This window comes from Phyllopteryx taeniolatus, chromosome 15 (assembly GCF_024500385.1).
Source record: "Phyllopteryx taeniolatus isolate TA_2022b chromosome 15, UOR_Ptae_1.2, whole genome shotgun sequence".
NCBI classification, from domain to species: Eukaryota; Metazoa; Chordata; class Actinopteri; order Syngnathiformes; family Syngnathidae; genus Phyllopteryx; species Phyllopteryx taeniolatus.
The window spans coordinates 17,346,837-17,361,638 of record NC_084516.1 but is presented as its reverse complement, the minus strand read 5'-3'; the positions used below and the strand labels follow the sequence as shown (position 1 = coordinate 17,361,638).

Here is a 14,802-nt window from a genome sequence, read left to right as displayed (position 1 = left end):
CTATTGCCGGATGGGCTAAGGAACACTTCAGAAAGCCATTTTCAGTAAACACAGTTCGTCGCTACATCTACAAATGCAAGTTAAAACTATGATGCAAAGCAAAAGGCCTATATCAAAAACGCTGCCAGCTTCTCTGGGCCGAGCTTACCTGAGATGTACTGACACAAAGTGGAAAAGTGTGCTGTGGTCTGACGAGTCCACACTTCAAATTGTTTTTAGAAGTCATGGAGTCGTGTCCTCTGGGCCAAAGAGGAAAAGGACCATCTGGATTGCAATCAGCACAAAATTGAAAATTCTGTGACAGTATGGGAGTGAGTTAGTGTCCATGGCATTGGTAACTTGCACATCTCTGAAGGCATCATTAATGCTGAAAGCTACGGGTTTTGGAGCAACCTATGCTGCCCTCCAAGTAACATCTTTTTCAGGGACGTCCCTGCTTATTTCAGCAAGACAATGCCAAGCCACATCCTGCACGTGTTGCAACAGAGTGGCTTCGTAGTAAAAGTGTGCAAGTACTACACTGGCCTGCCTGCAGTCCAGACCTGTCTCCCGTTGAAAATTTGCAGATGAGTACTTTGCCATGAAGTTATTTAAAGGATGCACTTTTTTTTAAGTGGGTAAAAAAAAAAAAATCAACTGAAGAGCTGTAATTTCAGCTAATATTTAAATGTGATATAAACATTTGGAACCTTTTGATGAGATGCTCGGCCCGATTGAATTCACAACGTCTTGATGATTATGCTCTCGTTACATATTGATTTTTCATGGTGGCGTTCATCCATTCTTTGAAACATCCACAATATACTGAGTGTCTGCTGTTTTTGTTTTTACACAGGCAGTCAGTTTAGACGGAAACTGGAGAATGCATTACAGTCTAGTCTGATTGACACAAACAGTTCACAGAATTCAAGTGGTGAGTCATTTTGTCTAATTTTTGCAAATTTAGTGTTTTTCCCCTGAATAATAGTGATAGAAAGTGTGTGCTTGCACTAGTACTGCTCTTAATCGATGGCCCATTGTTTGTTATAAACGCATGTGACACTTGGACACAATTTTGTACTATCAGTTAATCAAAATGCTGAAATGAAATATACCACAGTAATCATATCGACTTCCTTCATCCTCCACTTCACAGGCACTCCGAGCCCTCTTGTGGCCACTTCCTTCCCTACACCTCAGAGTAAGTGCCAGCCCCACCCCCATACAAATGTACACTATGCGCACGCAGCTCTCCATTTCATGTCACTTTTAGTTCTCTGCAAGCCATTGTGCATCCACTCTACACATTTGCTGCATTCATCATCACTGGTGAAAGAATGCTCAAGGGGATGAATATTAGGTTTATTGTTGATTTGTAGGAGGCGTACATCCAGGCTTTTCGATGTGTGTCACAATGAGCCTCCCCTTCGAGAAAATAAAATATAAAATAAACAGTATATCTCCATTCAATAAAATCCAGGCCACAAATAATCTAACTCCGCGTCATAAACTTGTTGCAAAGCGTTTGTGGAATTTCAAGTAATCATTTTTCAACGTACCACAGTGATTTCTGACACCAAGAGATTTCATTACTACCGCACCTATTACTCTCACTGTTTTTGGGAAATGCTCTGAGCATTTGCCTCAACTTTTGTACGGCGTACCGATCTAAAAATCTTAAACTCCTGATCTGTTTATCGTATGTTGTTATTATTTTTCTTATATTTGGTATGCTATTATACCAATATGCAGGTTCTGAGTTAGGATAGAGGTGCACTGAAGTTACATCGTAACTGGCTCCAGCATGCAATAACTACACCTTCTCTCCAATGTGTTTAAAATCTTGCCAGCTGCATCTTCAATATAAATGCTTTTGGATGCAGGGGAAAAAAAGAGAAAAGCAATTATTTAGACGTTAGCAATATTCTCGGCCTACATGTGGCATAGAGCCATAATGGAGGCAGCTGAATGGACAGATGCATTAACATTTGCATTTTTGTCACCGATGAGAGAGTCAACTCTCTTCTGGGCCTTGTGATTTTTTAGAACCCTACACTTGTGGTGCCTGTGGCATCCAGTTCCAGTTCTACAACAACCTGCTGGAGCACATGCAGTCCCACGCTGGTGAGTCCACTCCCACAAATGCATGTTGAAGCTCAGCAGTGAAGCGCAAACTGAATTTAAAACTGCTGCAGTTCATGTGGAAGTCTATACAAACAAACATGTTTTAGGCATCAAGTTCTCCCATGTGGTTGTTGAAGATCTGGTTCTGGGACATCTGGTTCAGATTTTATTTCAGTAGTATATTCAGGTAGCTGTGGAATGGCTTAATTATAGTGTTTCTACTTGATAAAAAGTGTTTTAAGCAGTCATATCTAGGCTTTACAATAATTTTTGGTTTATGATTATCTTCCATTTTATTTTTAATATTCCCCTGGTTTTTTTGACATTAGGTTCATCCATCAAATTAATTTGACATTTTTCAGATCTGCATGTGAGATCTGGTTGATGGAATTATTCATGTGACATTTTCTTTTATATCCGGACCATATTCAAAACGTTCACATTCTCCCACTTACTTGGTTTAGCTTCGGCCGTGCCTGTATCTTTGGCTTTATTCTTTTTTTTTTTGTCCCTCCACAATCATACGCTTCCACCTTTTTCTTTACTTTCAAGACTAAGATATCATAGCTGATGTTTGTCCTCTGTATTCCCTCAGCTGACAACGAGAACCATACCAAAGGGGACTCTCCAAAAGCCTCCTCAGCATCGGGTCCTCAGGAGCCGCTGTGGAGAGTGTCTCCTGCTCAGGCCCCCCACCCCTCAGTCAAACTACAGATACAACCTCAAAGTCTCGCCCAGAGGAACCACAATATCATCCGTATGTTTTCACGAAATTATTACATGCATACAGTAAAGGTGGTACCTCTAAATTTCTTAAAACTGACCAACATTTTCATAATGAATTTGCCTTAAAAGTCACGCAAAAACATGTTGTACTGTCATCATGCTTGGCATCACGCAGGACTGTAGCAACTAAGCACAGGAGTCTATCACGAACATTAATCGAGAACATTATCTGCTGTCACTTGCAGCTAGCTGCCTGACCATTGACTGGCTAGCTGCTATACTGTCACTTTTATCAAAAAGGGAGCATTTTATTGATAATGGTTTGACGTGACACGTCACAGGGGGTTGGGTGTGTGTGGGAGGGGGAGTGGGGGCAGCTAGTGGGAGAAAGTTGTTGGAGTAAGGGTCGCGTTCATGAGCCACAAGGTTAGCGCGCTTCTTGTTCTCACCTTTGTTACGATTGGATGCCATAGTGAAGGGCTTGACAAAAAATATACTGTCTACTGTACCAAAATCATTATAGGATGTTGTAGGGATGTTCTGATCCAACTTTTTCACTTCCAATCCGATACCGATATTGCAGCCTTGAGTTTTGGCTGATATCAATATCAGTCTGATCCGATTTCAGCAATAATAATACATCATTTACTTATTTTGTCGTATGGAATGTTAGAAAAGGCTTGATCAAGTGATATTAGTCAGAGAACAATAATCAGCCAAGTGCTCAGTCTCAGCCGCCCAGTTTGTGAACCAATATTCATTCTTTTGAATAGGGTGGCACGATATTGGGGGGAAAAAAATGACATTGCGTTTTTTTGGGGTTTTTTTTTGTAACCCTGCAATATATATATTACGATGTGAAAAAATATGAGATAACAAACTCGTCATGCCATGTGAAATCCAGCACACATTTTTCTTTTTCCCGCTGTATTGTTTTGACGGTTTATAATAGCTTCAGTTGAAATCAACTACACTTAACAGAGCACAGACGTATACTGAGATATTTGTTTGTACATGTTTTAACATTACATGCATTAGCATTTGTTTATTTGAGTGCATTAGTTTAAAGTAAACAACACACACTCCTGTGTGCACCTTGTGCCTGGATCAGACAACAAGATTGTAGCCCCTTTATTGGCCTGATTTGCTAGCGTGGTTGATTTCCCAGATCAGGAACGACAAAACTCCTTGTAGTGTAGCACACAACCCACGGTTTGGCCTTATGAAACCAAAATGAAAAGTCTAGCACTGGGGTTTTTAACAAAAATTTTAAAAGGTCCAGATGGAGAAAATTTCTTGAAGCAAAGGTCCGGAAGATCATCTCGTGTATATTTGTGATATACTGTATATGTAAGTAGCCAGCCTAGTCGTTGTATGCTTGTAATCAATATATCAAATTCAAAAACCTTTTTGCACTTATTATTGTCAAGTAACACAGAGCTAAAAGAAAAATATGTATGACTGCTGATACAGTATATACAGTTGTGCTCATAAGATTACATACACTGGCAGAATTTGACTGAACAAGAACCATCTCATTTTCTTTATGGTTATGTTTATGATTGTGTATTTCTGAAATGCTTTAGTTCAATTTGCATCCCATTAAAAATCAAATCAAATATTTTGCCTGATCCTTCATGTTTTCTTTAAAGAATTGTATATATCGTACAAATTCTGCCTGGGTAATCATACATGAGCATAACTGTGTAATGTTCTCATTTACTAAATAAAAGTAGGGCTGTATCAGTATAAGATCAAGTCAAGTAAAATAGAATGTTATACGTGTTTAAATAAAGTGCTTAACTTCAGAAAAATAAAGTTTTGAGTTTCCCCTTTTCTGTTTGGGATCTTGACACAACAGTGAAGTCTCAAACAATTTGACATATTTTAACAAATCTTAATAACTGAACCATTTTAGAGGTTATGTCTGTTTAAAACATTGTTTTGCTTCATAATGGCATTTCACATATATGCACTTTTAATAAGTGCTCCTGGTGGAAACTCCCCACTGAGGAGTGCAAAGAAAAATACAAAAAAGCATGGAAAAGTGCTTGTCTGCATGTGCTTCGTCTCAACGTAAGCGAGCAGTGTCATCGTTTACGCGCAAGTTTTTTTTATCAAGCGTTTTTTTAAATAAACAATTACAACTACTGTGCTGAATAGACGGACCTCTGTCTTGATAAATGACATGTTCACGACAAAGTCCACAAGTCACACGGTAGTTCTGATTAAATTTAGTGCACATCATGTATACACACAATCGGAATAGATCATCTCACAAGTAAACGGTTGACCAGAGATCTTCAATCGGAATGACAAAAAAAAATCGTCATCTTAACCGACTACTGTGTGGTTGGTCCGCTGAAGACGAGCCCTTCACCTTTCAGTCCAATATACGTTGACATACATTTGCTGTCATCAGCTACTGGCTGAATGTGTGCCACTCAGTTTATGTTTAATAAACAGTTAATGTTCCTGTGGTTGTGTTAATTGGGAACTAACACACACAACAATTCGGAGAGGCGCTGACGTTTTAAACTACTTCGCTGTGGTGGAGTGAGCTGTTAGCTCCTTAGCTTGCTAGCTCATTAGCTCGTGCGCTAGCAAACATAATAGACAGTTAAATTTTCCGTGTGTGTTAATTGAGGACTAACACACCAACTCAGAGCAAATCGCTAATGTTTTATACATCACTGCGGTGGAGGAAGCTGTTTAGGTCCTTAACTTGCTAGCTCGTTAGCTCGCAAACTAGCTCGTTAGATTGCGGCCAGGCTAGCGAGCACAACAAACAGTTAACTTTCTCTAAAGTGTCTCTGTTGTGTGAATCTACGCGCTGCACATGGAGCAAGGCTGTGGAATAATGGACTGAGCCAACACGGGCAAGAGTGTACCGGTCCACCGGCGTTGTGTGAGCCCACTAGCAGCTAATGACACAGCCGCCCAACTCTGCCAGCTCACCGTGTGATCCGCACGCCGGCTCACCACAACAATGACAATTTATCGAGTCTGGAAAACCTCTCATGTCCATTTTATGTTGACCGATAAGTCAATATAGTAATTATCGTGACATGCCTACGTCCAAGAGAGTTGCCAGATGTGGCTCAACTTCCCATAGCTGAGTTCATATTGGTCATCTTTAGATAGCAAACTGATAGACTGAATCAACATAGCCTTTGCAATTCGACTTATTTTTATACTTGTATAACAGCTAGGCAGTATTTGTTTTGACAGCAAATTTTGATTGTTTTAATCAGTCTTTTGACTGAAATGTGATTTAGTTTCAGTCATAATTTTGTTATTTAAATTGTTTGTCTTGTTTTCATCATCTTCCGTTCCGCTTATCCTCACTAGGGTTGCGGGCGTGCTGAAGCCTATTCCAGCAATCTTCGGGCGAGATGCGGGGTACACCCTGAACTGGTCGCCAGCCAATCGCAGAGCACATATACAGAAACAACCATTCGCGCACACATTCACACCTAAGGGCAATTTAGAGTCCTCAATCAACCTACCATGCGGGTTTTGGGGATGTGGGAGTGCCCGGAGAAAACCCACACAGGCACGGGGAGAACATGCAAACTCCACACAGGCGAGGCTGGGATTCGAACCCCAGTCCTCAGAACTGTGAGGCAGATGTGCTAACCAGTCGCCCACCATTCCACCTTGTCTAGTTTTAGTTAATAAAATGCCAAAAGATTATAGTCAACGAAACCTGACGTTGGGTAATATATAAACTTTAGATTCACTTCCTGTAAGTCATTACATTCACCTAGATCAGCGGGCTCTCTCTAGTGCAGCGGTGTCAAACTGAAATTCACAGTGGGCCAAATTAAAAATTGGGACAAAGTCATAGGCAAACTCAATATTTATTGGAAATTGACTATGATTGTGCATGTTTCCCTTCTCTCCAGATATATAATGTTAAACTGTATCATATTAAAAAAACAAAAAACAAAAAAAAACTCAACTGAATCTAGAATAAGAAAACTTTATTACAAATACTAGGCTTTACACAATCAGGATTTTTGGGGCCGGTCACCGATCAGCGAGTTTAAAAAAACGATAACCAATCACCGATCTGATCATGAGATGGAGCAATGTGTTTATTTAAATGACTTGTTAATTTACTGTATATACTTGTGTACTGTATACTGACTATCTTAAAGTATTCGTTTTCTCGTTCCAACCAGTGTGCCGTGGCACATTAGTCTGTCATGATCAATCTTCAGGGGTGCCGTGGGAAATTATCAAATTCTATTTAACTGCTCAAAAAAAGTATTCATTTACAAGAAACAAATTATCTTTGTTCTTCTATTTATGCCAATGAGGCATAGTGACAGACAGAACAAATAAATGCTCTTCTATTAGATGGGAGGAAGTACATACAATAATTACTGTGTATCTACTTTTTGTGACATTTTTGTTTGTTGGTGTGCCGAGAGATTTTCCAATTGTAAAATATGTGCCTTCGCGCCATAAAGGTTGAAATCACTGCTCTATTCAGGTCATGTATTCTAATCAGTCAGGTCAAACCAACATTTGACAGAAATAATGAGAGCTAACTTGCTGCAGTTGAATTACTTTATTATAATTAAATTACTTCACACACACTGAAACTTTAGAGTTTGAGAGAGACTTGATTCAACATAACGCCTGCATATTTACTCACAACCGTTAGTGCTACCACTAGCTTGATAGGCTACATAACGTTTTGTTGCCTGCTTGCGACCTGTATCGTATTAAAAGTATGTTAACATACCTCAAGCAAGCCATAAATGAACTTAATCTCCCGAGCACCGGTAACCAACAGGATACGTTTTTCCACATTTTGTTCTTATTAAACACTTGTAGCAATGTCGTCGCCATGGTAATGAGTGTATCCGGTCGCGCTTATGAGTTGACAAGATAAAGCCCAGTTTAGTTTTTTGAAATTGTGGATGTCGTGTCCTCCGGGCCAAAGAGGAAAAGAACTGCCCAGACAGTTATGAACGCAAAGTTCAAAAGCCAGCATATGTGATGGTATGGGGCTGTGTTAGTGCCAATGGCATGGGTAACTTACACATCTGTGAAGGCACCATTAATGCTGAAAGGTACATATAGGTTTTGGAGAAACATATGCTGGCATCCAAGCAACGTCTTTTTTTTTTAATGGATGCCCCTGCTTATTTCAGCAAGACAATGCCAAACCACATTCTGCACGTGTTACAGCAGCGTGGCTTTGTAGTAAAAGAGTGCGGGTACTAGACTGGCCTGCCTGCAGTCCAGACCTGTTTCCCATTGAAAATGTGTGGCGCACTATGAAGTGTAAAATACGACAACGGAGACCCCGGACTGTTGCACAGCTGAAGCTGTACATCAAGCAAGAATGGGAAAGAATTCCACCTACAAAGCTTCGGCAATTAGTGTCCTCAGTTCCCAAACATTTATTGAATGTTGTTAAAAGAAAAGGTGATGTAACACAGTAGTAAACATGACCCTGTTGCAGCTTTTTTGGAACGTGTTGCAGTCATAAAATTCTCAGTTAATGATTATTTGCTAAAAACAATAAAGTTTATCAGTTTGAACATTAAATATCTTGTCTTTGTACTGTATTCAATTAAATATAGGTTCAACATGATCTCCAAATCATTTTATTCTGTTTTTACTTATGTTTAACACAACGTCCCAACTTCATTGGAATTGGGGTTTTATGTAAGATGACCTTTATTAGTTCCACAATGAGGAAATTTGCATAGTTTCAGCAGCAAAAGTGGATACAGGAACTACAAAAATAGCATGTAAGAGAAGACATTTGTACAAGTACAATGGACAAAATAGAAATCTAATTTATTGTGCATGCATAAACTATCCAATACAATCTATCAGCAATGTTATTTGTTTGTTTGCAAAATAGTTTTAATTTTGACTTTTGAGATCTGATTAATCTAATTTCATAAATTTGCTTTCTTTAATATTATTGAAAACAGAATCGGTAAACAATTACTGTAATTTCTTGTGTATAATGTGCATTTTCCCCCCCAAAAAATTGTCAAAAGTCAATCGTGCGCATTATACATGGGTATAGGGGAAAATGAAAAAGCTTTTATAAATGTATGCCGCCATCTCGAGGTTATGAAAAAGCTGTACACTTTCTTTCCAATGTCACCACCACCTAGAGGTTATGAGAAAGGTGTACACTTTCATTCTAATATGCCGCCACCTTGAGGTTACAAAAAAGGTGTCGCCTACACTTTCATTCCAATATGACAGGGGTACGTATGACTGCATATACTGTATGTACAGTTGTGCTCATAAGTTTACATACCCTGGCAGAATTTTTGAAATAGTTTTTTTTTTTTTTTTAATATGACTGAACAACAACCCTCATTAATTTCTTTATGGTTATGTTTTGTTTAATGATAATGCTTTTCTGAAATGCTTGACAGTTTAATTTGAATCCCATTAAAATAAAATTAAATGTGTTTTGCCTAGCTCTTAATGTTTTCTTGAAAGAATTGTACACAAATTACAAATTCTGTCTGGCTAATCAAACACATGAGCACAACTGTGTGTTTTCTCATTTACTAAATAAAAGTAAGGCTGGGAATTTCAAAATAAGAGCAAGTAAACAATAAGTATTAATAATAAGTATTACATATTCAAATAAAGTGTTTAAATTCAGAATAAATCTTTGAAAAAATACTTCATTTTGATCATATGGGTAGGAGCAAAATCATGCATTGTAAAAATGCATTATACATGGGTAGAAGGGTCTTTCCAGAATTTTGAGGTCAACTTTTGGGGTGTGCATTCTACATGGGTGCGCATTATATACGAAAAATTACGGTAATTAATCCAGAGATATTTTTGACGATGTCACTTTGCAATCTCATATACCTTCGTTCAGACTGCAACTGCGTCCGCCATTACAGGGTGTATGCAATAAGTACACTGAAATCACAAATATTGAAGCCATATTAATGATTATGGTTATAACAGTAGTATAGTAATGTAATATAATAGTAATACTATTTATATAATAATGTGATATTAATGATTGTATTGCGCAGTTGAACTGTATACAGAATTATTTTTAACCTGTTACATAATATATAACTCCTCCTACCTCGTCAAACTAAATTAATAATGATTGAATCTTGTCTTTGACAGACATTTTCGTCTCGTTTTTATTCTTTGACAAAAATTTCAATACATTTAGTCATCGACTTAAACCCTGGAAATGCATTTCTATGAAATCTTGTTTTCACCAGGAAAAAAAAAAGGATGTTGACTCTGACAAACATTTTTCGTCAACATCTAGGAATGTTAAAATTGTACTGTACACAGTGTACAGTTGATAAAGCTTTTATGATAGTCACAGTTTAACCATGGATTGGACAAATTACTTTCATCCATCCATTTTCAATAGCGCTTGTCCTTACTAGGGTTGCGGATGAGCTGGAGCCTATCCCAGCTGACTTTGAGAAAGAGGTGGAGCATCCTGGACCAGTCAATAACAAGGCACATCTTATAAAAACAACCGTTCACACTCACATTTTACACCTTTTACACATTTGTGAGTCAGACATGCTAACTCTTAGGCCACTGTGCTGCCCCACATTGCATTTCCATGAAAATCCAAAGCCAGAGCTCTTTACTACCATCTAAGAACAAATTGTATTCTACCTTAGATGTTGCACTGTAAATTATGTTGCCAAATATAAATCCTGAACCCATTCAACTCAGTCGAGGTTCATTATGATCTATTTTTATTCTTTTTTGTTCTAAATGTTGTTTCTTTCTGTCCAGAGAATAATGGACTGCCTGAGAAGGAGCGGCTACAGGTGGCTGAGCGTCTCTTACGGGTAATGTGTTCTGATCTGAACATGCTCAACGTGCTCAACAGCAAGGACTTCCTCAAGCTGGCACAAACGCTTGTGGACACGGGGGCGCGTCACGGGGCCTACTCCACCCGCGACGCCCTCGGCAACATGAGTGCCTTGGCGCTGCGTCAGCTACCCCGCATGTACAACCAGGTCAAGGTCAAGGTGACGTGCGCCCTCGGCTCCAACGCCTCTCTGGGCATCGCTGTCACATGCCACTCCCAGACGTCAGGCCCGGACGCTTGCTACGTTCTGACGGCGTACCAGGTGGAGGGCTCGAGACTGAAACGTTATGTGCTTGGTGTGCGGGAGGCGGAGCTGAGGGAGGGGCCGGAGCAGATTCACCACTGGGTCCAGAATGTGCTGTCTGAGTTTGTGATGTCAGACATTCGCACTGTGTACCTGGCAGAACCTCGGGTGTCGGCGGCTGGATTTGGGGCATCCCCGCTCAGTGGCAGGGGCAGGATATGCTTGCGCTGCGCAGGGTGTTCGCTCGGCGCTGTGGTCCAGGCCGTCCTGGGTAAACGTAGCTTGCAGGCTCGAGGCCTTCACGAGCTGGCCGAACTCCTCGCCATGTGCAAAGACATCTCCGCCTCCACCACACTGGCACTGAGGGAGGAGCAGTACACCAACACTTCCCTAAGCACGACCGAAGAAGGAGCGCAGGTCAGCGCTGCACAGTGCCCCACCCCTCCCTGCTGGGACCGCACGGCTGAGGCCCTTCTGCAGGTCCACACTCACTTTGAGCGCATCTGTGAGACATATGGACGCAGCAAGTCCACAGCGCCGCTGCTCCAGGGCCTCAACAAGCATTTGCTAGGCACGTTGACTTGTCTGCTGGCCCCTCTTCGCCTGGCAGCACTGGAGCTGAGCAGCCAGAGGAGGCCCACCCTGCAGCAGGTGCTTCCCGTCTACCTGCGCCTGGAGAAGTTCTTCACTTCCAAAGCCGGAGAGGCGGGAACCGGCATGGCCAGCAAACTCTGCCACTACTTCCTAGAAGCACTCAAGGAGAACTTCAAGGTAGTGTATTTCTTATTACAAGTTGCAATGTTTCCTAAATCATTGCAAATGTTAGGACTAAAATGGATTTAATCTCTACTGAAGTTTCCCATAAGAAACAATAATAATAGAGCTAACTTCATTTAGATACTCAATACTTTTTATATAGATTTGTGCTATTACTCCATGGGATGCATGCAGCATGGTAGCGTAGCACATCTGCTTCTGCTCAGGCCTCCTATGTGGAGTTTGCATGTTCTCTCTGCTTGCCTGGGTTTTCTCCATGTACCAACAATACAGAAACATGCATGTTACTGTAAATTCATTGATGAATAAACTATCCATAGGTGTCACTGTTTTTTGTCTATATGTGCACTGCATCCAGGTCAGGGTTTCCCTGCCTCTTGCCCAAGGTCAGCTTGGTTAGGGTCCTGGTCACTTGTTACCCTAATGAGGACAAGTGCTATAGATCAGTCTTTCCCAATCTTTATTGGACTAAGGCACCAATTTTCCATTAGAGAAAATCTCACCAAACAAAAATGTCAATCTGGCCCTTTTTAATTGAACCCAAAGCAGTTATACTCACAGAAATCCATGACTTATTCTGTTGCATGAATGACAAAAGGTGGATGCATAGGGTTTCTTGTACCTTCTGCCATCTAATTGAATAGCATTTAATTGCTATCTCTGACTATACTATACGTTGCCAGCATAGATACAAGATGAAAGATGTATTTGTAATGAATAAATGATCATTTTCAGACTAAGTGAAATTAGTGCTGGGTGATACAGAGCTGCCAAATGTTATGGAATGTCTGTATTTTGTTATCAGAAATCACTGAATGTTGACTCGCTACGGCCGTAACACTGATTGTTCCGGATATTGGGGTAAAAAAATCCAGTGTTACAGGCGCGTCCAAATTGAACACAAGCACCTGTGCATGCTTTATTATGCCCCCCCCCCCCGGCTACCAACCTGCAGAGGTGAAAGTTCTCTCTGTGTCAACGCATTGTAAGTCACTGATCATTGGCTCCATGCTAGCGAATAAGCTACACTTCTTACCACACTTCTAAACAAAGTGTCACGAAGGGAAGACGTGAAGAAAATGTCAAAGCCATGCTAATTGATATCGTGTCATGCAGTCGCAAAACATTGAAATAAGTGGATTGGTGAAACAATACACTTGCCACATAGGTCTGGCTGGAACCATGTTTTCTCGGAGAGTAACACACTTTGAACAACAAAATAACGGGCCAATTAATCCATGTTTAGAGATATAAATATAAAATGATAGACATCCACGCAGGATGCCGCGTGTGAACCGGAAATTAATTAGTGCGCCACTGCACACATCACTTCAGAATGTGGGCAAGTTAAAAGTATCTTATTATTATTAATAAATATTTGTAATATAAGATAGACTTTATTAGTCCTACAATGGGGAAATTTACATTGTTTCAGCAGCAATTTTAGATATAATTTACTGTAAATCGTATATAATATAAATAGCATAGAAAAGACGAATTACATTTCTTCTTCTTACATGTACAAGTACATTGCACAAAATAGAAACCAAAATTATTGTCACACAAACTATCCACTTCAATCTATCAGCAATCCTATTTCTTTGTTTGCAAAATAGAGTGCTGATTTTTAATTTTGATGTTTGAGATCCGATTAATCTGCTTTAATAGACTTGGGTTTTTTGTTACCAGGGTTGAAAACAGAATTGGCAAAGGTAAATTAATCCATAGACACAGATATTTTTGATGGAACGTCGAAATCTCATACACTGGTACTTTGATCCAGGCTGCTACTGCTTCTAGCACTACCAAGTTGATGTAATCAAAACATTAAATTGACAAATATTGAAGCCATAATTTATTACTGATGATTATGGCTGTTGCACGAAAATTTTCTTTCCAAAATTTTGAAACTATAGCTGGGATAGGCTCCAGCAGCCCGCGGCCCTCGTGAGGATAAGTGGTAAAGAAAATGGATGGATGTATGGAAATTCTGAAAAATTTGGACAAATTGTTCTGGAAGTGAATTTTTATAGGTTGGCAGCTCCGGCGATATGTGGTGAAGCTCGATTTGATCAATATTTTATTCGTGCTCTATGTTAAACACGTATTGTCGATTTTATTTTCTATACTTTTGGCTTCTCCGTGAGACTTCTGCGGCAGCTCATGTTGCGCGGAGACAACATGGAGGAGAAGATGCCAGTGACTTTCAAGTCAGAAATAGTCCCCAAAAAGGGCACGTAACGCATATGCAATGCGACAAAGACCGGCATATCCCTGTAAAATCCCATGAAGATGAAGGAAGTTATCCAGTGCGATGCATGTATCACACTAAAGACAGCCATAACTCCGTGTGCCGCTCCCATAACGTCAACAAAACAAACCTAACAAGATCTATGTTCAGATCCTCTTGTTATGAGACATTGCGCGCCAAATGGAGGGAGGTAACGTCAATAATCTCATTCTATATTCTGTAGCCAAGGACATGATTCCTATTAATACAGATGGAAAAAATGGATTCAACAATCTGATGAAAACACTGGTTCCCAGATACGAGTTGCCCAGTAGGAAATATTTCGTAGCGGAAGCATTGCCTGAATTTTACAGTAATGTCAGTCAGAACGTTATGGCAAGCGTGTCGGCTGAAAAACACTTTTTTTTTTTTTTTTTTTTTCTTTTTTTTTTATATATTTATTTATTTATTTTCCTCCTACGACTACTGACTGCTGGAGTATTCGCACAGTGCAACGTACTTCACTAGCTGTTTGCAGACTGATCATACTGGCGAGACAATTGCACAAGGACTTATAGATCCCTCAAATTCTAGGAAGCTGGACGAGAATCAGGTCAGACGACTACAGTGGCTTATTTTGAGATTATATTTTGTAATACTGGTACCTGCAGGGAAAAGAAATGTATTTTATTTGCGATGTTTATCATTGTTAAGTAAACTTCCGGCTTTATAAAGTAAATCAATTTGCTGTCGTCCGATTTTATGTATTTATAAACTTTAATACACATATCGACTCATCGAATATTGACATTAGGAAAAAAATATCATGGTATCAAATTGAGGCCGTATCGCCCAGCA

The 14,802-nt window shown here is 39.8% G+C and overlaps 1 protein-coding gene across 9 annotated transcripts in view; it reads left to right on the top strand.

Moving 5' to 3' along the window:
* znf618 (zinc finger protein 618) overlaps positions 1-14,802 on the top strand; it is an 85,358-nt gene that overhangs the window by 64,546 nt on the left and 6,010 nt on the right. For 7 of the 9 annotated variants that reach the window (XM_061799081.1, XM_061799078.1, XM_061799084.1 and 4 more), the window contains 5 exons: positions 836-913; positions 1,136-1,180; positions 1,990-2,103; positions 2,699-2,860; positions 10,615-11,708. In XM_061799081.1, the coding sequence (XP_061655065.1) occupies positions 836-913; positions 1,136-1,180; positions 1,990-2,103; positions 2,699-2,860; positions 10,615-11,708 (1,493 nt within the window). The remainder of the gene's footprint in view (positions 1-835; positions 914-1,135; positions 1,181-1,989; positions 2,104-2,698; positions 2,861-10,614; positions 11,709-14,802) is intronic. The other 2 variants (XM_061799080.1, XM_061799082.1) reach the window with 2 other exon arrangements.